The 26,284-nt window shown below is 39.9% G+C and overlaps 2 protein-coding genes across 5 annotated transcripts in view; both read right to left on the bottom strand.

Annotated features, from left to right (window-relative positions):
- Positions 1-2,949: 2,949 nt before the first annotated feature.
- RPS13 (ribosomal protein S13) lies at positions 2,950-6,429 on the bottom strand. Its single transcript, XM_068685191.1, has 6 exons — positions 6,319-6,429; positions 6,147-6,195; positions 5,000-5,078; positions 4,083-4,252; positions 3,730-3,830; positions 2,950-3,030 (listed from the first exon to the last, which is right to left on the bottom strand). Exons 1-6 carry the CDS (start codon positions 6,339-6,341, stop codon positions 2,997-2,999), a joined length of 456 nt encoding a protein of 151 aa, XP_068541292.1. The 5' UTR covers positions 6,342-6,429; the 3' UTR covers positions 2,950-2,996.
- Positions 6,430-6,495: 66 nt separating this feature from the next.
- PIK3C2A (phosphatidylinositol-4-phosphate 3-kinase catalytic subunit type 2 alpha) overlaps positions 6,496-26,284 on the bottom strand; it is a 56,652-nt gene continuing 36,863 nt past the window's right edge. For all 4 annotated transcript variants that reach the window (XM_068685167.1, XM_068685166.1, XM_068685168.1 and 1 more), the window contains 21 exons: positions 24,792-24,959; positions 22,483-22,591; positions 21,583-21,725; positions 20,762-20,950; positions 20,261-20,354; positions 19,901-19,995; positions 19,399-19,579; positions 18,683-18,787; positions 17,696-17,788; positions 16,808-16,937; positions 15,170-15,306; positions 14,892-15,061; positions 13,970-14,126; positions 13,435-13,544; positions 12,502-12,709; positions 10,838-10,962; positions 10,292-10,409; positions 10,114-10,195; positions 9,606-9,715; positions 9,239-9,364; positions 6,496-8,720 (listed from right to left, as the gene is read on the bottom strand). In XM_068685167.1, the coding sequence (XP_068541268.1) occupies positions 8,538-8,720; positions 9,239-9,364; positions 9,606-9,715; positions 10,114-10,195; positions 10,292-10,409; positions 10,838-10,962; positions 12,502-12,709; positions 13,435-13,544; positions 13,970-14,126; positions 14,892-15,061; positions 15,170-15,306; positions 16,808-16,937; positions 17,696-17,788; positions 18,683-18,787; positions 19,399-19,579; positions 19,901-19,995; positions 20,261-20,354; positions 20,762-20,950; positions 21,583-21,725; positions 22,483-22,591; positions 24,792-24,959 (2,833 nt within the window). In that variant the 3' untranslated portion in view covers positions 6,496-8,537. The remainder of the gene's footprint in view (positions 8,721-9,238; positions 9,365-9,605; positions 9,716-10,113; positions 10,196-10,291; positions 10,410-10,837; positions 10,963-12,501; positions 12,710-13,434; positions 13,545-13,969; positions 14,127-14,891; positions 15,062-15,169; positions 15,307-16,807; positions 16,938-17,695; positions 17,789-18,682; positions 18,788-19,398; positions 19,580-19,900; positions 19,996-20,260; positions 20,355-20,761; positions 20,951-21,582; positions 21,726-22,482; positions 22,592-24,791; positions 24,960-26,284) is intronic.

The raw sequence follows: 26,284 nt of genomic DNA, 5'->3' as shown, positions 1-26,284 counted from the left end.
GCTTCAGAAGGAAAACCATCCATTCCCTAACTCATGGGAATGGCGAATAATGCCAGTTACCAGCAGCTCTGGAAGAGGGCAGGGGGCCTCAGCAGCCAAGCTTCAAAAGCAGTTGCTTCTGAGCCAAAGGAAAGCAGCCTCTGTCACAAACGCCACGGCCCGGCAAGCTGTTTCTCCTGAGGACAGGCCTCGCAGCACCAGAGAGGCAAAGGCAGCTGGGCAAGCCGTGTGCCAAGGCCCACAAGAACAGAGTGCTCCTTTCTGAGGCAAGTGCTGCCACAACGCAGGAAAAAAATGACTCTGGGATAGGGAAGACAACCAGAATTGCTCCGATTTCTACTGGCTGGGAGAGCAAAAAGACAGCAGGACACAAAGACCGGTGAAGATTCAGCAAAGCTGCCAGGTACGAGGCTGAAACAAACGCAGCTTGTGAAACTCAAGCCAAGCCAAAAGAAACCACGAAGGTTTTTTGACAATTTTTTTTGACAAGAGGAAGCAAGAACGCAGCGTGGCCCAGAGCCCACAGAACACTCCAGACTGCTGCGTAGGAGTGGGCCAGAGAGGTGCCTGGAGCTAACCACGGGACAGAGATGGCTTGTTGCATTTCACCTGCGTTTATTCCTGCTATTACATCCCTCCAGCCCAGGGAGGCGACAGTACCTTCACCCAGAGGGGCAGGAGAGGCTCCACCATCCCCCCACGCAGCCATGACCCGTGTGACACGTTGGCAGCTGGAGCACAAGCCCTGGGACAGCCCCAACTCAGAACTCACCTCGTGTTTCCACAGCACCAGGCTCCTCTCCCCGGAGGCACGCTGCAGGACTGCCTCCTCCCCATGCCAAATTCTGGACACCCGGATTTGATCTTCTGCAGGACCAGGATCTGCCCCTTTATAACTTCACTCCTGATGTTACAGCACAGCATTTACACAGTGCTCCCCCTCTCCTCTGCTCCTGGGAGGCACAACCCCCCCCCGCCATTCCCTCAAAGCCACGATGTCACCTGGCACTGTGTGCATTTACACCATGAAATACAACCTGCTCACCGGTGTGAGCAGACTGCTGGCCTTCACACCGCATCTCTAGGTGGCACTGTTCGTAACACCAAACTTTGTAAAACTGGCGTTTCAAAGTGCCACCTGCTGGTACTCCAACTATTTACACAGAGCTGGTTCAGAGTCAGAACTGGAAGGGACTGCAGACGGAGTTAGCTGTACCTCAGCCCCAAAGACCCACAGCACTTGGGTTTTTTTTTTGCTATTCTCAGAGTTTATTGCAACTACACCCCAGAACACTTAAGAGATAATTACAAGAGCCTGGCAGGCAGACACCAGGAGCACTGAAGGAAAACCCCCAGCAAAGGCTCTTAGGAAAAGCTGTTGCTACACTAATAGGATCTGACAGCCGTTTGTACTTGGACTCGTGGAAGGTTGCCTGCTTCCAAGCTCTGCGAGAGCTGCTCTTGTGCTGCCTTGTAGTGAAAAATGACGCTTTGTGTGCTGCCAGCTCTGCCTCCTCTTTCGTTTCTAAAACAATACTGAAGCAAAAATTCACACTTGTAAACACCTGACTGAAAGCTTACGGACTTTTTTTAAATGCTGGCCGTTACCACTAATGAACAGCAAGGAAAAGATTGACCCGTATTGCCATGTCAGCTGCAAGCAGAGAGATCTTCTCCAGCTCACCAATTTCGAGTTATGCAGAAAGAACAGCAGGTACCTTGACAGAGCGTGGAAGCTGGCAATCTAACTTGAAGATGGACCAGACAGCAGTGCTTCATAGAGTTCAGCTGGAGTGCAGTGCTCTTCTTTTAAAACTGTCTTAATCCCAAATGCTATGGGATTAAGCTTAGCTTCGTGATCAGAGTACAGGAAACCTGTCTTTCTGCGAAACTGGATCAAAAAGACACTGGGCCCCATTTTTTACAACTTAGCAAGTAGTTACTACACCTAAAAAAAATGTTATGTCTATTTTAAATTTACTTAAATGCTTTTTAATATGGCAAAATTTAAGTAGTGCACCAATACTTAAGTACCCGTCACAACAGCTCAGTAAAACCTCCATTTAAAATTTTCTCCTATGAAAGACAAAAGCCTGTCCTCTCCATTTTAGCAGCAAGCTGACTCCTTGGGTCACAACTACCTCGAACCTGGAGGCACAACTCCAGTAAGAGTGACTGTAGAGCAGCCACTGCCCTTGGGGTTTAGGGGAACTGCCTCGGCAAAGCCATGACCTCTGAGGAGTGCAAAATGGTTCTATTTACCCAAACCTCAAAGATGATTTTTAAAATCCCTTACAAATGACACCAGCAGTTACCCAGAACATCTGAACTATTGCAAGTGCAGCTACAGAGGGAAGCACCAGGAGCCCCAGGACCAGGGAGCTGCATTCCACAAAGGAGTTCCTGCTGGCATCCACGGGGCAAGGAGCCCTGAAATGGACACACACACAGAGGCACGCTCTTTCCCCAGCTGTCAGGAACTGTTCCACATCTGTTTAAGCTTTCTGCACCCATTCTTCAAGAGGAATGGATCCACATTAACCTACGATGATCCCATCTACCTTTCCAGTTTTGTTTCCCTCCATCACCCCAATTCTTTCCTCTCCACCTTTAAGTTCCCAATTTTTCCTCCTGTCCTTGGTTCCTTCCCCAGTTCTTCCTACAGGGCACACACAGGAACGGCACCATATTAAGAAAATGCACTTGCTGTGAATGGCTAGGTTCCTTGTCTAACTTGAATCTACCAGATCCAAAATCAAGTTCTAGCAGTCACAAACTCTACGGCGAATCCAGACCAGCAACAGCCACTACCCAGATTTGCAAATGTAGGACAGCACCGTGGAAACCACCACCACACTTGTGCTTCAGTCTGAGCACTGCCCATTTACTTCCAGCTTCCTGAAACTGCCCCATCTTTGTAAGACACCAACCACTTAGAGACACAGCACAAACGTAGTCAATGGGAATTTATTCTTTCAGTAAGTCATAGCCAGCTCTTATGCGACCAGGGCAGAAGCTGTCGATGATTCACTAAAAAGAGAGAAAAAGAGGGGGAGAGAGAGAGAGAGAAATATTAATTGCAGGGACAATTATTACAAACCAGTCGCCAAAAACCACTACTTCAGTTCAAAGCTTTAACTACCAGCCCTGAGCTTAATCACAACTTCTTTTAAAATTCTATATAGGATAAAGACAGACTTTGCCCTTCCTCTTAAAATACAAATAGGACAACAGAACTAAACCCCATTTTCAATAACCTGGCTAGCTGCACTTCAGCCTCTTCAGAAAGAAAAGTTTACCTAAGGCTTCTACAAGAATTCTGCAACGTTGGCTATTTTTTCCTAGAGAAACGACAACTACAAATGACTATCACTTGTTGCCACAGCTACGGATCCATTTCTCAACAGATTTTCAGACTAACATGAACTATAAAAGTATCTCAGTAAGAACAGAGTGCACTTTGTGTAAAGTGTTAGAGAAGTTGTCTAGTACACAGAGGCTTCGCTTGTTGAGACAATTCTTTTTCCAAGTGTGGTGGCAGTTGTTTTACCCAGCAATGAGTTCCATGAGTTTATCAATTATTAAATATGAAAACACCTGTTCTTTGCAGGCTGATTTACCTGTATGTCAGATTACAAAGCATTTGATCCTTTCAATAACAGACCCAGCACATTGCTTACTAGACCTAGAAGACTGCAGTGAAAACTGTAAATAAAATAGAGGACTTACTACTTCCAGTTGGGTGGCAGCACCCTCTTCGTCTTGTAGTAGCGAGCCAGACGATGGATTCTGCTTTCAATCAGAATCAGGCGGAACTTGGCATCTTTATCCTAGAAAATAAAATCATGTGTGGTAAATTCATAAACCCCTGCTTAATGTGATACTGAAAAATCAGAAAATGTGAGAGTTGAAAGTGATCCAAACCAAGGTATAGGACAGCGGAGGGGTTCTCCCTAGGTGCCTAGGATCGGGGTTGCATAAAGTTTTAGAATCTGTTCTAAGAAGCGATAAGGGAACTCCTGTATTATTTGAACAAAACAAAACAAAACACAAGTGGAGTTCCTATTTTGATTAGCACTCACCTTTCTGTTTCTCTCAAGATGCTTGCGAACAGCAACAGCTTTCTTGATCAAGTGATAAAGATCCTCTGGGAGGTCTGGGGCCAGTCCCTTTGATTTAAGGATTCTCAAAATTTTGTTGCCAGTAACAAAGCGAACCTGGGCAACACCGTGAGAATCCCTCAGGATCACACCTGAAACAAACATTTACATACTGCACTGAAGAGAAAAACCTTACCCAAATGGATGTTATTACTTTAAGGTCCATTTCACCAGACATCCAAAAAAACGTTCTCTCTAAATATCGGTTAAACCTTTCTGGTAGAAACCATGAACAGCAGTATACAGAGAGTGAGCAAAATACTACTCACAGAAGCTGAAATGCTATCAGAGAGCACGTAACAGGCAATTGATCCACACATTACACACAGGCAGGTAATACAGTAAGTGCTACAATACTGCACGGAGATCTTCAGTAGAACTTGTAAAAGCAAGGTATGCAAACACCCTTTGCTCTGGGGTTAACAAAGATTTCAGGGACTACTTTGGAATTAAACCTCTGGAGGCCAGGAAGCGTGTTCTATTCGAACGCTCTGCTCAGGAGCTCTAAGCTAAAAGTTAACAGTAAAGTCAAAATAGAAACTGGGAAACTGCAGAAACTAAGCTTCCCAACAGCACACACCAGTATTTTTAAAGAGGTTCTAAAATTAAAAAGATACCTCACAGTTTCTGACTGAAAAAATAGCTGCTTCATCAAATACGCTTCTTCCAAGAAAGAGACACGCTGCATACTTCCAGAGGTATCCACACAGTGAATACATACACACCAAAGAAAACCTGTATTTTCTTAATACATTTAACCCACGTTGAGGTAATTATTACATTTTCATGGTCAGAAAGATGTGTTTTGCCTACATTTAGCTGCTATTCATGAACCTTACCAATTTGTGAGGGAGTCAGGCCTTTCTTTGCAAGCTTGTAGATCTGCTCCTTCACGTCATCAGAAGTAAGTTTCAGCCACTAAAGAAAATTAGGAAAAAAACGAACAACAACTGATGAACGCTGATTAGCACAGAGGCACAGACTTTCTATGAATGCCTATGATATGTGATGGAAATAACCATTTTGTAATGTTTGAGAAAACAGCTGAGAAATTACACTTTTAATGACACAGAAACTTATTTAGATTCTGTGAGTCCATAGTGCTAGCCAAAATGGTGGAGAAAGACAGAGGTGAACAAAGGAACTGTTTAAAATACCCCATGCTGCCTCCAAACAGCAGTTTTATCATTAGCTGCCAGATCTGACCCATAAATACAAATTTACAGAGAAAATCGCTGCCAGTTAAGGAAGGAATTCTTTAACTGGGCCTTTGGCAGAAAGGCAAAGCTGAGGACCCTTCAGCCATCCATTCCCTGCTGTGCTACCTACAGAGATCAGTGGAAGTCAGATTCGAGGTACACAAATTAATTGAACATGAAAGAACTTGATCTACCCAGATAAAACTCTGTCTTTTCTATTCTTTTATGCATTAAATTGTGCTAATGGAGCCACTGCTCTCTGGTTATTAGAGGAAAAACAGCAATGAGCTCGGCAATCCCGGCTCCTTCCACAAGCTACAACAGCTCCCAGGAGCTTTTCTTCCACCCCCCTGCCTTTTTAACATCGTGAAGTTATAAAATAGAAACTGAAAAGATGGATTTGGAAACGCTGTTGATTACGGTTCAGAAAACAAATAAAACCCACAGGGTTCTTCGCTAACACAGCATCTGAGCATCCCAATCGTTACCCAAACGCTTGAAAAGCAACTTGATGTTGCTTCAGGCAGTTTCACGGTGTTTTATTTTCGGTTATCTCCCTGTGCTCCAGCCTCACGGTTCTGACGAGCTGTTTTGAGCTATTTTTCAGCGCATGGCTCCCTCCACACCCCACAGACCGATCCTTCCGTCCCCCACCCCCGTCTCGCAAAACGAGGCGAGTTAAGTTCACGCTGCTTTAGTTCAGCGCGCTAATAAGCCTGAATTTCAAGCGAAATCAGTCAGGCGGGCTCCCCACCCCTCCACCTCGCCTCAGCCGCGGGCTCCTTACCGTGGGCACGCTGCGGCGGTAGGGCAGCGCCGACTGGGACAGGCCCTTTCTGCGGGAGGAAGCACAGCACAGGCTCAGCGCCGCCCGGCAGCCCCCCACCGGCCCTCCCCATCCCCCCCGGTCCCCTCACGGCCCCTCCGTGTCCCCCCTCAGCGCCACCCCGGCCCCGCACCCGGGAGCGTGCATGCGACCCATGATGGCGGCGGCGGAAGAGAAGGGAGCGGCGCGGGGGGGCGGCGCTTCCCGCCCGATGGCCGCCGGAAGCCGCCTCAGCGCCCGCCTCAGCGCCCGCCTCAGCCCCCCCCCCCATCCCGCTCCTCCCCCAGAGAGCACACGACGATAAAATAAAGCGTTTTAAAATTACGGTTTATTCGTGTTTTGTGCTGTTAAGACGCTGTGCTTTTTTTTTTTTTCTTTTTCTTTTTTTTTCTCTCCTCGGGAGCCCACTGCGAAAAAGGCAGTACGTATTGCTGTCGGCGTATTTCACAAGGGAACGTTTCACAAAAACAGTAGTCTACTTTCCTGTGTTTTTTTTTTTTTTAAGTGACTCGTGATTCTAGTGATGGAATGGAGTAAGTCTCAAAAGCATCAAGTGAGCAGGAAATAATATACCTAGTCAGTTACACAGAATACTATTTACAGGCTATGTACTAAATGAAGGATACGCAGAAGATACTTAATAAAACTGGGAGTTGGGAGGTGTTAGTGTCCATTAGCATCAACCCAGTTTCTAACATTCAAGATATTCTTAGTTTCTTAATTGTAATAACTCCTAAGAGATTGGACCATGACTATTTTAGGCACCAAGAGATTCAAGTTTACTTCTTGCTTCTGTACTGGAGGGAGATTGGTCAGTAGCAGGGGAATAAAATCCGATTCTGAACAAGCTTTTTAGTGTCCTGTGTCCTGCATCGAGTCTTCATTCATCATCATAAGTTTTATTTCCAGTCCTACTCAGCGCTGAGAGCCTGTCACCCTTTCTCAAACACGCTTCAACATTTACCATTAAAGTGTGCAACTTTACTCTATCGCTTTGTCTAGACAGAACAATCACCCTAAACACCGAGTAAGGTGAGCAAGAACCCTATAGCTGTAGTGCAGAAACTACCTAATTAAGTAACCAGTGGTATTAACAGGAGACAGTAAGTCGTATTTATACTCTGCTATCACAGTATATTTCAGATCTAAGGCTGCTTGAAATTATACATATATATATATATTTTTAGTGGAATTCTTACCAGGGATGAGAATCACTGTTGCCGTCAAATGGAAAGAGAAAAAAAGTGCAACCAAATTCCTCTCAAGAAGTTCTGTTAATGCCGCTTATTTCTGGCCTGCAAATACCCATCCGTTGTGCTTTTTACCTAGAGGCCACCATTTACATGGAGGTACGGGTAACATAGGTGCAAGTGCCACTTCAATTTAGTGTCCAAATCTGTTATACGTTTAATCACTGCTGTATTTAAGTTCTAGAAATTTTGCAGTGTTGTAAAACACTGAGAAGCTGGATGCATTTCCTACAGCATCATCTTCCGCCAATCTTCACTGGCTTTGGAGATCATGGCTAGAAGACGGGGTACAACATTTTAGGTGGCACTAATTATGAAGATAAGTGATTTTATCTGTAATTAACACATCTCAGGAAAAGACTTCTACTAGAATCTGCAAGTTATCAAATATGAGAACGTCACCCCTCTTTAAGGAGCAGAAAGTTAACGTGTATACATATTTAAATACCAGGAATGAGGTAAAAGAGAAGCATTTGAATTATAAGGCACCATTATTTACAACTTCCATTATTGGCACTCGCTCCAATAAATCTTTGAGAAGCATGCATCTGGAAATAAATGCATTGCTAAAGAATTTTTCCAGCCCTTCAACCTTAATTTCTACAGGCATGTGTGAAGCCACAGAAATTTTACCCGTCACTGCTTCTGTGATGTTTAGTTAATAGCATGAGTGTAATCCTAAACGTACATAGTTTCTTTGATATCCTCCAGCATTATGCCGTGAATGACATAAAACGGATTACAAAAAAAATTATAAAGCAAAAATGCATTATATCCCCAAGCCTATCGATTAAGTTATGGTTTAACCAGCCGGCATGGTCAAACTGTTCATCTTACTGTTGTGGATGGTTTAAAAACACCTTCCTTTACCTGCAGCTCTTAAGAAAGACTTGTAATAATGCTTTGATAACATTGCATAAGAATATTCCAGCAATGGATTTCTAGAAATCCTTCAAATTAGGCTTCATGAAGGTTGGTCCAACATGTCTGTTGAAATGCAGAGTTTCTTGTTTTAACATGTACAAGTCGTTTTCAAGTAGGAAGATGCACAAAGCACAAGTGAATACATCTGTTCTGTTCTTACTCAGGTGCTGGAAAAAGTTCATAGATAGGGTACAGCAGTTAGTCGATACCAGTTAACAGTCTCCTTGCTCAAGTTGAAGTCCTTTAGAGAGAGTGTAATTCCACCCAGGAAGAAGTTCTCTCGTAATGATTCCGCACTGAGCACACTTAACTGAAGTTCTCTCTGTTTCAGAGTCTCCATGCTATATCCACTGTACACAAGCTAGAGGGTAAGAAGTCAAGAATGTTTTGGTTATCCAAATGAAATTACACTGATTACTCCCTTTTTTCTGACTGCCTAGCCACTGACATTTTAACTGCACATTATGACCATGCAGTACGTCTGTTTCTCAGAGACTAGGCTGAAGCACACGCATATTCTATTTTGTGCTCTGAAGCGTTTAAGAGGACCAGCGTTTTCAGATGCAAGTACTTTTTACATGCCAAAAGTTCTGAACTGATTCTTTTCCTCATCCTGAATCAATGAATCAGGGGTGGGAGACAATGTTTAAGATTCCTTTACTTCTCTCCATCACTCCTCAAAGTCAGAGTCAGAAATTTCATTTTTAACAGTACATTTACCTATTCTGCTTTATTTTATTTTTTAAACAGGGTGAAGTTTTTGAAACAAGTTCCTTTCAAATTTATATATCTTCACAAATTTATTTAGACATTATTTTAATTACTGCTTAGAATAGAAGACTGTAACTACAGGGAGATGTTACATAAATCTTAACTTGCCATTTCGTTGAAAGTTGGATTTCTCGTCTTCCGGGAAATTTTGGTTTTGCGTTTGGATGTTTTGTGCGTGTCTGGCAATAAGTAAGTTTTTACATAGGGATTTGGATCTGCACCATCTTCTGTAACCTACAATCCAAAACCAAGTCAAGTTAGAAAACTAAGTAGTGCGTGCCCATTTGATTACTTTCAAATTGCTAGTCTTAGCCATCAACCTAGCCAAAACCAGCAGCTGATTTAGGTTAGCAGTTGGAGAATTTGTAGGAAGAGATACACTTCCATCATCTCTACATCAATCCAGTTCAAGAAGGTAACTGACAAAAAATAAATAGAATAGTTTTTGGCAGGGAGCTGATCTCCTCTTACTTACCAGATCTTTAATGTGCATGACCATGATGAAGAGGGTGCTGTTTCTGTATGATATGGATAGCTTCACTTCTCCTCCCACTTTGCCTGAGGTAGGACTTGATGGACTTGCATCTGAAAAAAAATATAATTATTCCCTTTGTAATATTTGCATATCATCATCAGTACTACATAAATTATTTACACTAATTATTTACCAATTATTTAAAAGATTTTTGCATTCTCTAGTAAGAACCGACCTGGAAGTTTAGAGTAAGAACTTGAATAATTTATTCAAGCCACAAGCAAGCCTAAGTGATGACACATACTGTTGCAATTTTTGGTATGCTTTCTCATTTCCTAGAAACTGTACGCAAGCACGTCTGTAAAGAAGGAAAACTCCACAAAATTCTCAAGGAGGCAAAACTGCAGTTAATTGTAAAAGATTCCTTATAAACCACATGAAAAAGGTGTCATACTACCATCACCCAATTTATAAATATCACAACTCCTGCCCTGAAAATAGTACCTACCTGTAGATCTGGCGATTCCGTCTATTCCTTCCACTTTGTCATCACGAAGCAGTGGATGGAAAAATGTATAGACAAGATCACACTAGATTTGGAAGAAATGTTACATATTAGATTAAATGGTAATGAGCACTAAAATTTGAAAGCTTTCATTGGATTTGCTCAAGTTACTTGAACTCACTTCTGACACCTCTGAAGAACTGTTCATCAGACTCTGGATGTAGCTGTTGAGCTCGACTTTTCTTTTAGCAGCTACATCTTTTATGTGTGTTCTTCCCAGGACCATTTTGTTAGGAAAGCTGTACGGGAAGAACAATATAAAGGTTTTAGTTAATTTCCTTGAGGTTAGTACAGTAAAAATGTCACTGCAGTTTCCATCCTGAAGCATTAACATCCCTTTTTACAGTGAGTGGAAGCATAGCATGCTTATAGGTAATGATGTTTTAAAAAGGCAAAGAAACATTTATAGGTAACTGTTACAAATGATACATCACAAACTACAGATACCGTGTTGGTCCTCTGGCTCTCCTCCGTAAAACTTCAAGATGACAATTTTCTCCCTTAATTGCCATCTCTGAGGTCTACTTAGCTTGAAACGGAGGCAAAACTGCTGAGAAGCGATCTTTACCTCCACCCAGTTGGAATCATTTTTTGCTGCATTGTATTATATTAAACCGTGCATTATATTTTGCTCATTCTAACAGCAATGAGTGAGTGAGGAACATACCCTGGTAACTTCCAGAGAGGAAAGAGAATGCCAAGTTTGTTGTGGAGCTCCTGGAACTCATCAAATGTTCGGAAAACAAACGTTGGCTCAGCTTGCCCTTCTCTCAAAACTCTCACTACATATATCTGTCAGAAACACAGAAAAAAAGAGACAGTAGGAGTAATGTTACAGAACTGACTTTGTGTGATTGTATTTTAACAATTAACTCCTCCAACTATGGTCGTCTTTCTCCTGCACACATTTCTCAGTAACACTGTTTGAATTTTCAAGTTAGAATCATTAATAGCCCTACTCTAAGGCAAAGTAACATCGCGTGATTTTCCCATAATGTAGGTCCACATCTGACAGTGGGATAAAAGTAGTTAAAGCTCAGCTGTCAGCATTCTCCCTTTGAAGCCTCATTCCAAGTTCATACCGTACAGCAGGTGAACGAACTTTTAATAGATCAGTGCAAGGTTTTATCTAGCCATATACCTATGCAGCCAGAACTACTGTGAAAATTTACAGATACAGACTATGGAGGAACCTAATGACTTCTGCCTCCAATTCAAAGGAGGTTTTTTGTTTGTTTGTTTGTTTTTAACAGAAGCAGATTACATCACCTTAGCAATTTCCTGGAAAATAAAAGGCTACCTTGGCTTAGATCAGGAGTATTCATATGCATTTGTAATACAGTGATTCACTGCAAAGCTTTTCTTCATCTCTGAATTATTTATCTTTACTCTAACTTACCTAGGTGGTGTCTAGGAGATTAAGTCATTCACAGCTTGGAATGGCAACTTGGAAACAGATACAGGTAACCATATTAGCACAGCACTTTTAAAATCAATTTGAGGAAAAAGTAATTTGGGTTAAACTAGTCTAGGCCAGCAAACAGCCACAGAAAAATAACGATAATAAGGAAGGAAACAACATTGTTGCACATCTCCATAGGGGTATGATTACCAATAAAAGTCTTAAAGTGTAACCCAGGTCTATCAAAATCCTGAATTGTACTGTTTGCTGTTACTTCTGCCCTTTATGCTTTTTTCTGGATGTTTTTCAAGGCGTGCCTTCATTTTGAAGAATATTCTTTGATGTCAAAAATACCCATCTCTACTCTAGCAACCAAGCTGTGGGTTTAGCCTGGCCAGCAGCTAAGCAGTCACACCGCTGCTTGCTGACTCCCACACTCCAACTGTGGGAACAGGGGAGAGAATAAAAGCGAAGTACGAAGACTCACGGGTTGAGACAAAAAGACAGTCCTCGGGGTGGAAAGGCAGGAGGTGATGCAAATGCTGTTTCTCACCACCTCCCATATGCAGACCCACACCCAGTCAGTCTCCAAGCAACAGCCTCCTTGGAAGATGATTTCCCACCCACTTCTTCTCCCACCCCCCAGCCCCTCTTCTCCCCTTTTATTTTTTAAGCTAAGCATGATATTCCAGGGTATGGAACATCTCTGGTCAGCTCCAGGCAGCTGCTGTGTCCCCTCCCAGCTCCTCGCCCACTCCCTGCAAGAGGCAGCTGCAGGATAGGGTCAAAAAGAGAAAGCCTTGACACTGGGCAAGAGGTGTTCAGCAACAGCCAAACCAAGGGCCATAAATCCAAAACAGCACCAGATGGGCTCCCATGAAGAAAGGAAAGTTAACTTTATGTTCTACACAGGGATTCTACATACTTACATAATGTTTATCTGGATTATACCTCTTCTGGTACGTAAACACAGACACGTGTTTGATCCGGCCGTCTTGTTTCAGAGAGTATGTCTTGGCAGAAAACGAGAGGATGGGTTCATCATTGGATGGCAGGCCTGAGAAACGCAGCTGAGCCAGGTTGTGAATGAAAAAGTTAAACTTTGTGGCAACGCTTCCTAGACTGGATTCAATCAACCTACAGAAGAAAAAAACAACTTCAAACACTCAAGCGCATGTCAGAACACACCAAAATTGATCTATCAATGAATTAGACAAATTTTAAGTATTTAAGAAAAAATAAAAAAGCAAGTTCTTAATGACAGGGAAACAGAGTTTTTAAATTCAAATTGACCGATGAGCTAAAAAATACAAAAAATATGTGCATACTACTGCAGTCTGTTCCCCTCTCCCCCCCATGTATTTAAAACACATTCCAGTAACACATTTTGTAACACAAAACAACAACTCAGTTATACTACATGCACGCACCCACTTGCTATATTGCAGTGTCATCCTTCCCTCCCCAGCACACAGAAGCACTTTTTGGAAAGCTTCTTTACACTGCACGCATTTCAAGGATCCCAACACACACGCTGCTATTAAGGAACTTGGATGTGTTCAAAATGCAAGTCTCAAGCAGCAGAACAGAATTGCTTGCTCTCACTCTTCCAAACCATTCTTTTGCACGAGGTTACTCATAAATGCCAAGTATTTTAGCACAAGCATTAATCAGGTATGAAACTGGTCTTATTTATGCAGTTCACTGGTCCACTGATTGGCATCCTGCGATTGTACGATGCAACTAACTCAACTTCTACAGACATGCTTGTGAACATCCTCAATAAATTTTCACCAGAGCAGGAAGCTCCCATCAGAAGGATGATGCTGGTGGTTATTTCAGTTCTTTCACTTATCCAGTACCTTGTAAAGAAAATGGTGGCTTCTGCATCTGTTGTTTGGGGCTGGAGTGCATCCTGGACATACTTCAAGTCCTGAATACTACTTAGTTCTGGTAATCCAGAAGAAAGCATCTGTAGGAAATTCCATTTGCAGTTTTAATATAGTAAACAATTTAATGTGGAAATAATTAAAACTCTTAGACCTTCAAACTTCAGTGAAGCTGCAATAAATTGCTAAATGCTAACAGATATAGCCAAACAATCGCTTCCAATCAGCATTTACTCCCTTGTCTTACCTCTGCTAAGTTAAAAGCACCTAGCAGAGCTTTGCAGTGTAATTTATGGTATTTCTGAAGTTTTAAATTCTCAGGGAATAGGTAAGTAGTTAAAAAGGAGCCTAAAGAAATTCACCACATAAAGCCTGCCCAAGAAGTACATCTGATATTTCTGGTTTCTAAAGACGTGCAAGAGTTCTGGCACCATGAAAAGCTTAGAATGTAATATGAGCCAACATTATAGATCTATCACGTTTCAATTGAATTTGATACAGTGCTTACCAGGGAAAGTAGGTTAAGGAAGAGGTTTGCATGTTTCCTTATTGAATTGTAAGCTTGACAACAGAGATCCACAAACAACTGGAAGCGAATAGTCGGTTTTTCACCACCGTTAATGACATAAGCCATATCTGACGTTAGCACAAAAGGAGCCCGATCCCTGTCCAAAAAGCACAGAATTTCCATGTTGATTATAAGGTCCATTCACTTTGTCTCCTGCTTCCCTCCACCCCCAGGTATTCGGTATCAAATAATCCATTAATACCACATTACTCCTCTAGTTGGGGAATCAGTTGCTTACTGCCACCTTTGATTCCCAGCACATGAACACGGTACCGGACTGACAGATTGCCCAGAGCAATACTTGGAAGCCAGGTTACCTTACAGTGCCCTTTGTCCCTCATTTCTAGAAACCATAACACACTGATAAAAACGCAATGAATATACTGTCACCTGAACTGATGATATAAATCATCTTCCCCTATGCAGAGGAGTAGTAAAGACGAACTTGCTGCTCGCTCTTGTCTCTAATGTTGGCATTTGCTACATTAGAAGCCAGGGTTTGTTTTCATTCGTTCCACACTCAGAGGTATTTGGATTATGTAACATTTCTGGCACTCCATTATTCATTCATTGATAAAATTTACATAATAAGCATTTTATTTGAAAGATACACCTATGTGCTTCGGCTTAAAACAGTTCCAGAGGTAGAACATGGAAATAAAAAGCTGAAGACTTCACAGAATTCATTCTCTACAAGCAAGTTTGAATGCATTCTGGAAACTTAGGGGTTAAAGTGGAAGATACTGGCTTCTACCTGAGAACATCACTCATCAGGAATTTAAATGTTAATGCTTATAAAGCCTATAAAAATATACTATAAAAAATCACTTCATTCTCTACATTGCTTAGCCACAGAAAATACCTTTTAAAGCTACCAAACATTTGTGCGTGACCCAAAAATTTTCCGAAGTCGATGTGAAACATATGCCCTGTGTTTCGAAGCATTATGTTATCATTGTGGCGGTCACAAATTCCCAACACATAAGTAGCTACACAGCATCCTGCACAAGAATAAATGAAGTTTTCTGAAGCCTGGGAAGGAGAGAGGAAAAAAAAGTCAATTGAGAACAAGTATTTATGGGAAAACAGCATTCATACATCCCTTTTAAAAGATCTTCAAAAGAACACTGAAAAAGTTACCTTTTCATATTCTTCCTCGGTAGGATTATATTTCCGCAACCATTCTGCCAGAGGTTTGTCTTTAAAAGAACCCGTCACTCCATATTCCACTTGAATTTTCCTAAGAGTTTCTGAAGCAGGAACGAGTTCTACCATGCCTTCATGTAAAATAGAACAGAATATATTTATTATCTCCTTACATTGTATCGTGTTTTCACCATTTAGTAGAAAGTCTCTTAACAGTGATGAATTTTATAAGTTCAGATTTGCTTCTTTCAAAACTGACTTCTAATTAAAAAGGACTTCTTACAAGGCATGTCACGAAGCATGTGTAGAGATCCAGGTTAGCCTTGCTTTACGACTAGCTTCAGATGCTACAATGCACATACAAATTATTTTCTGACTGAAAGCATTACTGTGTAATTTACTTTCTACTACATAAACTAGTATTGGTCTGTAACTGTAAAATATGTTGATACTGACATTTCTCAGACACAATCTAACAACTTTTAATGGCTGTTGAGCATCAAAATAGACCAGACTATTGCTTCAGAAATAAGGCAGAGTGGGATTTACATATGGCCTTATTTTGGAGACACCATTTACTAAAAATATTTGTATAGCTAGATCATAAAAGGAAAACACTGACGTGATTAAAGTAATTTTACTTCTATCCTCGTGAGAGCTACTACAGGGAAATCTGCAACTTACATCTTTTTTATTTTTCACGTTAATCCTTCACGTGCTTTAAGAATACTAATATGAGCAGCAACAAAAATGTAACATGCTATGCCATCAAGTCATTGCTTAAAGTAGGAAGAAATGTCATCTGTTTCTTGAAAAAAAAAGCAAAGTCTTACAAAAATTGAACTTTCTTGCTTAGTTTTGCAAACCTGAATTTCTATTTTCTTTATTTGGGAGTTTTCATCACGTTGTTCTAGGGTCTGGCTGAAAAAATATGTTTCTACACATACTCTTAAAGATATGTTTCCTACTGGCTACCTCTAGAGAATTAGCAACTAAACTAGCAAAAGGCACGTTCAGGGTGCAAGGCAATCTTAAAGGTCTGTGATTTAAGTTTCAAAGCTAAAGGCCTCATATTCCCAAGGAACTTGGAGAAGCATATCACAATAATTCCAGGAGGGCTAGAAGATGAATGCAGTGTTTAATTTTTCTACTTTTTGCATGTTTCAATACTCCTTGACTCAACTTCAGCAGACTCCAAATACCTTATAATGTCAGTTTGGACTTGAATACATTCTTTCACCATAACTAACTTCCAGAATCAGGACTGCCAAGGCACCATTAGTTTCCTGTGTTGCAGTACGAACACCAGAAGCATTAAGCTTTTATTGTTACATTTATTCATTTGTATCACAGTTCATCAATAGCAGAATGTATAAGCCTCAGGACTCGAGAGAAGAAACAAACTGAAATGCAACTCAGCCACCAGGAAATTCCTAACAATTCAACTTTCTCTACTTTTGAGTATGGAAGTTCCCTGTAAAGAAGGCTTTTGGCTTTCCACCGTTTCTTGAGCCTGCCTTTGAGTAGAAATTTTCTCTATGAGCATGACAAAAAGTTGTGTGTGGGGGGAGAGAGAGGCAGGAGGGAAGACACAACTGGATTATAGATCATAAACAGCATCTGGTTTTGCACCTCGATCTTTTCCAGTTGAGAGACATTTGAAGATAACCATCCGTAGATCCAGTCCCTCCTGCAGCCAGATCTTATCCATGATCTTAATCATTTGTAAAGCCAACATATCTTGTCGCAGATCTTCTCCAACCTTGAATGGAAATATAAATGTTAAGTGGAGACATAAAATGCTTTCAGCAAAACTAAGTTTCAGATTTTGATTGCTTTACATTTCTAGTAAGGAATGCATTATGCTACTTATTTCCTTACAGCTACAGATTTAATAAGAGAAACTACACGTAACATTTTCGCATGCAGTAGACTGACTTTCAGATTGTACCACATGTTCAAATATTGGTTAACTTTTGAAGTTGTAATATTTAGAGAAATTTTACAAAAATACTACATCCTTTCTTATTCCTTTTTATCATTAAGGCTTTATGATCTGTCTCTGAGAAGATGCTAGGGAATAGCTGTTCCAAGGGAAACTGTATTTGTCCTTGAAAGAGTGCAGTAACTCCAAGCACTACCTGTTATCCCATGCAGCTTTAGAAAGCTCGTAGCAGTTATGTCAGATGTGCATATCATCTGTGATATACATACTCTCCTGCCTATCAGGGAAGTTCCATGGATACTTTCAAGATTCTGAGGTGTTCATTTACATGGTGTCACGCCAGCACTAAGGGGAGAGTTTCCAGTTTTACAATTGTGAAAATGAGCTGTTTAGTGAAAATTAACCATTTTCAGACATCTGTTCCTAATTGTTAAGCTGAAGGGATGGTTTCTAGATGCACAGGAGCAAACTCACAAAGTAACTAAGCTTACTGATCTACAGTAAATTTAATCACTGTTTCAATGGTATCAGTTATCAATTAACATTTTTCTCTCCACCACACACATAAGGCCTACCTTAAACATCACATTAATTTCTTCTCCCAGAGGGTCTGCATTTATCAGTGCAACTTTCAGTGGTACTGCATTAGAGCTGAAGAAAGAACACGCCTACAAGTAGATTTAGTGTTAATACTCGAAAAGGACTACTCCCACAAGCCCAGAAAACAAGACATTCTGACAACAAGCACAAATGACACACTGTGAAAATTCAGATTTCTAACATTGCGATTGTGGGGAATACGTGCTTCTTTTGAATAAAGACCTCTTCAGCTGATATTGGTTTAGTTCTTGTATGAAAGCTGACAGTGCAAAACAGTAATGCTTTATACATTTTGAAAAGTGAGTAAAATATGAATAAATATTTTATCGTATTTTAAATTTGAATTATAAAAAGTGGTCATTTGCATCTCTTGCTATATTCTCAGTTATCTGCTATCAAGTTCATACTTCTGATTTAATTAATAGATATAATAGAGAAGGAAAGCAAAGGAACTCTCTACATAGGAATAAATCCAGCGATAGAGACCTTTAGGTTCCTAGTCACGCACAATGCTTCTCCTACACTATCATTCATTGGATCTTCATAATGAAATAAAGCTATTGTTTGCCTTCCTTGATTTAATATATCTCTTGGACATAACCAGTAAAAGGTAGCTGCACTGATTTCACTGTGGTTACTCATTGATTTAAAAGCATTGTTCGCTTTTCTGTTTTGATTACCACTGCAAACAAGATTTTTTTCATGTACTTCGAGTATTTCTCTACTTTACTACAGCCAGAATTGCTGGTCTCAAAGCAGACAGGGTCTGAAGTAGTAATAAACTACTACTTTTTCCTTTTAGCCTTTTCTTAGCTAAAGTTACTCCCTCCTTCCATCTATATTTTTAATAAAACCCTCCCCAACTAGTGCAAAGAGCTTTCAAGAACTTGATTTTCCTATTTGTAAAAGCTTTGCCTATGTGTCATTGTGACAAAAAGACTCAAACTATGAATGTGCTGTACCTTAATATTCAGTTCTTTTGCCACAAGACTGGGATTGAGAGGCAAACGGCACTTGTTCTTCAAGAAAAATGACTGCACACGTTCCATACCACTTTGTAAAGCAGCCTGCAGAGAGAGAGAGAGAGACAAAAAAAGTTCATCTGATATTCTCCTAACTGGAGCATCTGCAGGAAAATTCTGGACCAAGTTACCCCAAAATATACCATAGCCACTGCTTTAACTCCCCAGTGTCAAAGGAATACCAAATATAAGTTCCAACAATTGTTTTGGCTACTAAAAAAATTGCATATCCTTAGCAGTACGATACTAATATTGCTTTTTGTTAAAATTTTCTAACTGAATCAGATAATAGCATCCCACTCTATCAAACTGTAAACTCTTACATTCTTATCACATCGATATCCCATTCTTTTGCAGAAGGGGATCATTCTTCAGCAGTAATAGCTTTAAATCTAAATTTAAATCTAACCTTACTGTACACAGACAGCATCCCTCTTCCTTACCTTATCACCTCACACAAAGCCATGCTGCAGTTGACAACAAATTTGACAAAGACATTGATTTCTTTAAGTCATTAGCTTGCTACAATGCAGAGCAACAGATTCATAGTCTTCCTATATGTATATCATTTGATTGAACTTAGACTAAAAAGGTAATTGAGTGGACTGCTTTGAAGGTAAACTTCTTAAAGCATATTAAAAATTTAATCTACACACCTGTCGACCTGATACACTTGTTTGCTTGACTTTTTCTGCTACCATTCCAAAAAGCTGAACCAGTCTGGTCTGCTTCTCCAGCTCTTCCCTCAGCCCTTTTCCACAGACAGAAAAAAAGGCTCCAAGAATTTGCTCATATCTTACACCAAACTTTGAATCATAGAGCGTATCCTTAAGAAGCCTGAAATAACAGATTTAAATTCAATTTTCATCAAGGAAATACTGCGAACAATTCAATAGTCAAACATAGAAATATTTTAGCGAACAGATGCTTTTTATATACATAATATACCCATATGATCAGTATCGTGCTTTAAAAGGCAAGAAATTGGCGCCTCATAGAAGCACTGTGTTTCTTCATAGAAAAAAGCAGGATGTAGATTTTGTCTCCTCTTCATCTGATGTAACACTGTTATGAACTGTGCTATTAAGACAGCATTTTTTCTTGAAATAGTAATCTTATAATCATCATATGTGAACAATGGAACAGAGAACATCTTACCAGTAAAGGTAGTGTGCAATTCGGATACTTCCCAATGCCCGTGCCAAAAGAAATTGGACAAGAGCACTGTCCAGGTAAGTTTCATATTTCAATGCCTAAATACAAAGAAAATGAAATAAATGGGATATAGATTTACTTCTAGATGAAGACATTTTATGACTGGCACACTTATAGAACCACTACAAATCCAGACGACAGTCACAGAGCAGCTACCTACTTAAACTGTTTTCCACCCGATGCAATAATTCAGGTTATTAACTATAGAGGTAGGCAGTTGCATTTCCATGACAAGTAGTCAGGGACTCCTTCAAATTTTCAAGAGCAAAAAATTCTAACTTCAGCGTAAACAGTAAATCTTACCTGCACAAATTGAGGGAGGAAGTCTGTTAATTCATCATCACTTAATGTCTCTATCCAATTCATAGCTGTATTTCGCACTTCCTGATCAGCAAACCTAGAAAGTCATCACAAATCCACATCAAGTTTGTTCTGTTTGTGTAGGACTTAACTTCCTTTTTTAAAATTAGCTAGATAGAAAAGAATCAATATAAAGTCTGTAACAGCTCGACAAAGGGCCTACAAGTTTCAGATGCTTCAAAGGCATTACGTAAGATACAAACAGGTGTGTTTAAGACAAGCATACCAACTTCTCAAAATTTCAGTCTTGACAGCTTTGCTATATACCTTGCTTTCTGTTACAAATTAGATTTCAGAATCCTAACCGTAACTGTTAGTCTTGACTACATGACTTGGTTAAGCCTATCGGAATAAAGTTAGGTATGAGAAATTTTATTTAGCTTATCTTCTACTGAAGAAAAGTCATTTGTGTGACACACACAAAGCTTTATTTTGTTTTCTTACTTTGAATCAAGTAGTTCCAGTGCAGCTAAGGGTGATAAAGGAGGCCACTGCTGAAGTAACGAATATATTTCTGGAAGACTTGCCCAGTCCCAGTGAGGGGCACTAGCCAGTATTTTTGGTAAGCTATTAGTATGAGTATGACAATAATGTCTCTTCTCCCACAAAAATTCTTTATCTTCTTTTGACAGCCTGCAGACAAAAGCATTTTAGGTCATAATGCAAGTTACAGAACATCACCCGCATATCCCCAGTGCTACTCGTCATAGTATATGTACAGATAACCTTGCACACAAAATAGAATGACATGTAAAATGGCTATTTCCTCCATAAAAATCTAAAACAGGTGCAAAACAAGACTCAACTGTTATGGAAACAGTTGTTCAAAGTTATAAATTTAAGAGGACAAGAATAGGTTTTAGTGCAATCTGAAATAAACCAAAACGTTCATGCTAGTTTGGTGCAGATGACTAGGATTGCCTGCCAGAAATGCTTTCATGGCATATAAACAGACACTGCTGAAATTGTCACTGCCCCTTGTAACTGAAGAAATATCAAGCAGGAATAGGCATATACAACAGCCAGGCAGAGTAGCAATTTTCTAACAGGAGAATATTATGACACTGGCTACAGAAAACACAAGTGAATTTATTAAGTCAGCACCATTATTTTGCAGGTTTCATTCAATCTCGTCTAGAACTCCACAGGTCTTCAAAATACACTAGAAGCACATTAAAGAAGCTTAAGCATAAATTAACATTCCACACCCTAGCTGTGAAATTGTCATGCACAAAGAGATCATAGCTACAAAGAGGTGAACATACCCAATGGTGTTATCCTTAGCGAGAATGGCGAGGAGACGTTCTCTCATTGGTTTCTCTAATGTTTCTATGGAATGTTGCACAGTAGTCTTTGCAGCCTGAGGAATTTTATATTCAATATCAAAAGCATGGGATGGAAAGTCAACCTAAAAAAAAAAAAAAGTTCTTAAGAACTGTGCAGGAGGCTCCCCTTTCCAGCAGCATCAAGTGTTTAGGCATCTAAACTCTTCAGTTCTATACATGTAACGGTTTTCAGGCATTGCTTCCAGAATATTGCCCGCCCCATCTCAATTATTCCACAGAATAATTGTCCTTAACCGTAGGACAACTGTGGTGATGTACAAAGCAGTAGTTGGAGTACTCCTTTGAAGTGAAATGAGGATGCTCAGAGCTTAGCCTAAACACGGAACTATTAAAAAAACATATCCAGTGGTATCAACCAAACCATCAACTCTAACCATATTTTGGGACTTCTAAGCCATGCCTAACAAAGCACCTCCCCTTGGGACCAAAATTTGGACATTGAATTGAGAATGAGAGGCATTCATGTTCTGTGAAGAAACTGGAATTGCTATCACTTGGGTCTAGACAACTCCCCTTTCAGCACACGTTTCTACAGATTGCTTTTCAAAGGTCTTCTCTCCCAGTACTGATAGCACGTATTATTAAGGCATTTCCAATGTCTCCAATTTCAACACAGTGATTCTGTATCTGAGTTTAATATATTTAACACAGCTTTCCATCCTTTGCCCTTAAAGGATAGTAATTGCTATTCTATGCTGGCTTTCATATATGAAAAGATTTACACTCTCCCTAAAACAACCTACTACCACTCTTGTATGAGTTAGTCACAACATTCACACAAAATGTAGTCAGGTTAAGTCAGAAGCATATATATATAACCTGCAATACTATTCTTTCCATATTTCCCTTCTTACTGGCCGTCCCTGATGCATGATTTGGATGCGATGAGGTCCAGAGTTGCAAGAGCTTTGTCCCACAAGTTAGCAATCTGAGAGAAAAAGCATGTACAGGTGTTAGTGTCACAATCTGTTTACTTCAACGGAGTATTAGTTATTAAAATAACATCAGCTTAAAAAAGGGGATCACGTCCATCAAGTGTCACTTCCATTTTTAACTTTCACTGGACATGTTTTATATTTAAAATCCCTTAGTATGCCTGCATACAGCTGTTATTGAAAAAGGCAGAGGTAAAATCCGGTGCCGACATGGTTGACCCAGCTAAATTAAGCGTTCCCAACTTCTCAAAGAAAAAACAAATACTTCTGCCTCTGAGGAATAAACTAAACACAAGAACCTCCTTACCCTCTCAGAAGAAAGATAGAGGCGTATGAATATTATAGAAATTATCACTTGCCTGGACTTTCCCCATTACTAGGTTCTGCTAGGGCATATCATGTGACATTGATATTTGCCCATTTATTTCCAATGTTAGTAGTTTCCAACTGTAATGAGTCACAACTAAGGTATTTCATAAAGCAAGAAGCATTGTAATCCTAAGCACAGCAGACTTCTGTCCACCTTTAAAAATGAAAATGACATCTCTCAAAAGACTGCTCAACGGCCAAGCTTTCAGTGTATTTCAAGAAATGGTTTAGTATTCATACGTTTTAAAGAACAGTTCTTTATTTATGTCAATATTGATTAACTAGGAGTTTGTGGTGCCAATAAAAATTACTAGATCATGCCACAAAGTGTAACTGAACAGCTTGTTCTTTTCAATAGTTTCCCAGTTTAATATACTTGCTATAGCCTCCTGTCTCATCCACAAAGCAAAGATATTTTAAGCCATTCCAAACACACGTCATCAGAATGATTAGCATTTTGGAATATTCATCACCTAGTGATGAAAGTTTCAAGGAGCAGGAAAATGCAGGAACATTATTTGAGGAACATTACAGTAGGCTTCTCATTCTTAGTCATATAAGTTTAACAGGATCCAGCAACTGTATTTGAAGAAAGATCAATTGAAACTAGAAGTACTCCAGAAGCGTAACAGAATTAAACAGAATTTTTAATTTTTATTTTTTAAAGAAACCCAGCTTTGAATCAAAAGGATACTTCAGAGTATCCTGTGATCTCTATTACTCAAACAGGTTAATAGGCTAAATGAGCCATTTCTGCTAAGAAACTACACATGTATTTTAAAAGATACATGTATTTTAGAACACTATTTCCATTCTCTTGCTGGCTTATTTATTGTCACCCTATTAATGGGCTTAGAAATTTAAGAGTATTAAGGAAAATCAATCCATGCAAAAGGTAAGATATTTAATCAAATTTAATTCTCCAGTTTTGCTGCTGTATATGTAAACTTAAAGAAACACGCAGCATTGATTATTTTACAGCCAAGGCAAAGATGCCTCTAAAGAATAACAGTACTTAGAAATACTGCAAACTTTGAATTAAAGGTGTTTTAGTTACAAGATAGAGCCATTGGCATATTTAGCTCTACAAAAAGAACTGGATGAAGAGTTATTCTTTCCTATCTTAATACAGTGTTAATATAAAAGGCCCCCTTAGCTAGTGGCATGGAAGGATAGTACATTATTCACCTGCTGTCAGGATTCAGTTCTCTTTTGTATTGCACTAGACACTGTTCCTGCTGAATCCATCACTTGCTGCAAATTCTTTCTTTTGCAAATTGCATTCTCTATCACCATAGCTCATGAATTGGCTGAGAAGCGGCTGTCTGCACTTCATGTGCTAAAATATACCCAAATGCCAACTGAACTATCTCTAGCCAACATGATACACTTTCAGAACTCACGCGATGCCACCCATCAAGACCAGGCTCTCTCAGTGCAGAAGGGAGGCTTTCAGTTCAGCAGACGGTGACACCTGCAGATACTTTAACTGCATCTGACTTCCGCAGCAACAGATCCAGATCTAAATGTCAGTGAATTAATTCCTCAAAGGACCACTTGTGGTGGTGTTGCGCTTACATCCTCAGCTGCTGCATACTTACAAACTGTTGTCGCTCCCTTGATCTCTTTTGGCCTACACTACCATGGGCCATCCCCATGAATTTAACTGAAGGCATTATTTCCATAACAATACAGTTGAAGACTCTTACCTTTGTTACTTCCTGCTACATTCAGCAGCAGAGAAGCAGTTTCTGTAGTTAGGTGTACTAAACTTTATACAGAATAAATCACGTTAACAAACTTACCCATATTTTGGATACTTACCGCCTAAAATCAAAAAGAGGTAGAGAAACCTGACCCAACATTTCTGGGCCCTTTCTCTGCTTATTTGAATCAGGCGAACTTCCACTGCTTTGATTCAGAATTCCAAACAAAGTCAGACATAAGACTGATTCCAAAGGCAGTTGTGAAATCTGGATGGGGAAAATTATTCTATAAAATAAAAGTATTAAAGTAAGTCAGACATAGAAGGAAAAACAATTGTTAGTAAATTACAGGCTTGTCATCCATATAATCTGTTGCTGCCTTTGGCTTTCAAAAAGGCAATTAACATGGAAGGACAAATGTTTCCGTGCAATTATAGTTCACTCCACTATCTCCCACACCGATAGTTTATAAAAACTAAATTACAATTCTGCACTGGAGATAGATTTAGAACAACCCTTTTTAATTGGCAGTAGAACAACCCTCTTTAATCTTTGTCTCTTAAATCACATTCCTTGCTCAGAACTGCACAGTCCAGCATAACCAGTCTTCCCACTCTACTCACTACCAGGACACACAATTCCAGGTTAGCTGCCTCCTCATCTCTCAGAACTTACTGAAGAGGCAGCTGACAACAGTTTCCCATCCCAATGTATTAACCTCTTAAGAACTACTGAAATTTAAATTCACCAGAACAAACCCAGCAATCCCATCGAAAGCAGCTGAAGATCACACACCCCACTGGACAACTTGATTTTTGTTTACAGGGTTTTCACTGCTTAAAGCGTTCTGTGATTTTCTGTAATTTTTTGAATTGTATTTTGGTGCGGTATCAGAGCACACTACTAAGCCAGTTACAATATAAAAGACCACAATTGTACTAAGCACCTTATAAGCAGCCTGTTTAACATCTTTCCCTGTAATACACTGTCACTTGTCAGCAAAAGACCTGACAATTAATTCATTGCAGTATCAGAAAAAAAAAAAAAAAGAAAAAAAAAAGTGGCCAGAGTACTCTCTGGAGGCATGTATTCCAGAACCTGAAACTTTCATTCCTGGCCTGAAATAATTTGTCACTGTAGACTTCTGGAGTATTCATTGGAGTCCATCTCTAACCTTTAAATATAGTCAGGGAAAGAGAAATAAGGAAACATGGGAGCTCATCTGACACCTCAGTTATGCAGACTGCCTGGTAACTACCAAGTCAAAAAGAGTAACTTGTGTGTAGATAATGAAAAGTGTTTTCCCCTCTCAGATATCACCTGCCATCCTCTTTCTCTGCATCCTTCTGCTTCCTCCTTTCCTACCCTTTTCCCCTGCCCCATAAAAAGAGCCCTAACTTTAGTAGCTCAATCCAGCCATTCTCATAAACTATAGACAGATGCTCTAAGTACTTATGCATCTGATCTCTTTATAGAAACAATCCTCAATTAGATTTATTAATTAGATACGAAGTTGTTGTGACATATTTGGAACAAAAAACTATTCAGCATTAATGTCAATAAAAGTCAGCTGCTTTCCCTCCCCATTTAGATAATCTGAGCACTGCTTAA

This window comes from Anas acuta, chromosome 5, assembly GCF_963932015.1.
Source record: "Anas acuta chromosome 5, bAnaAcu1.1, whole genome shotgun sequence".
Classification (NCBI taxonomy): Eukaryota; Metazoa; Chordata; class Aves; order Anseriformes; family Anatidae; genus Anas; species Anas acuta.
The sequence above is the reverse complement of the archived record's forward strand: the minus strand, read 5'-3'. Positions and strand labels throughout refer to the sequence as shown.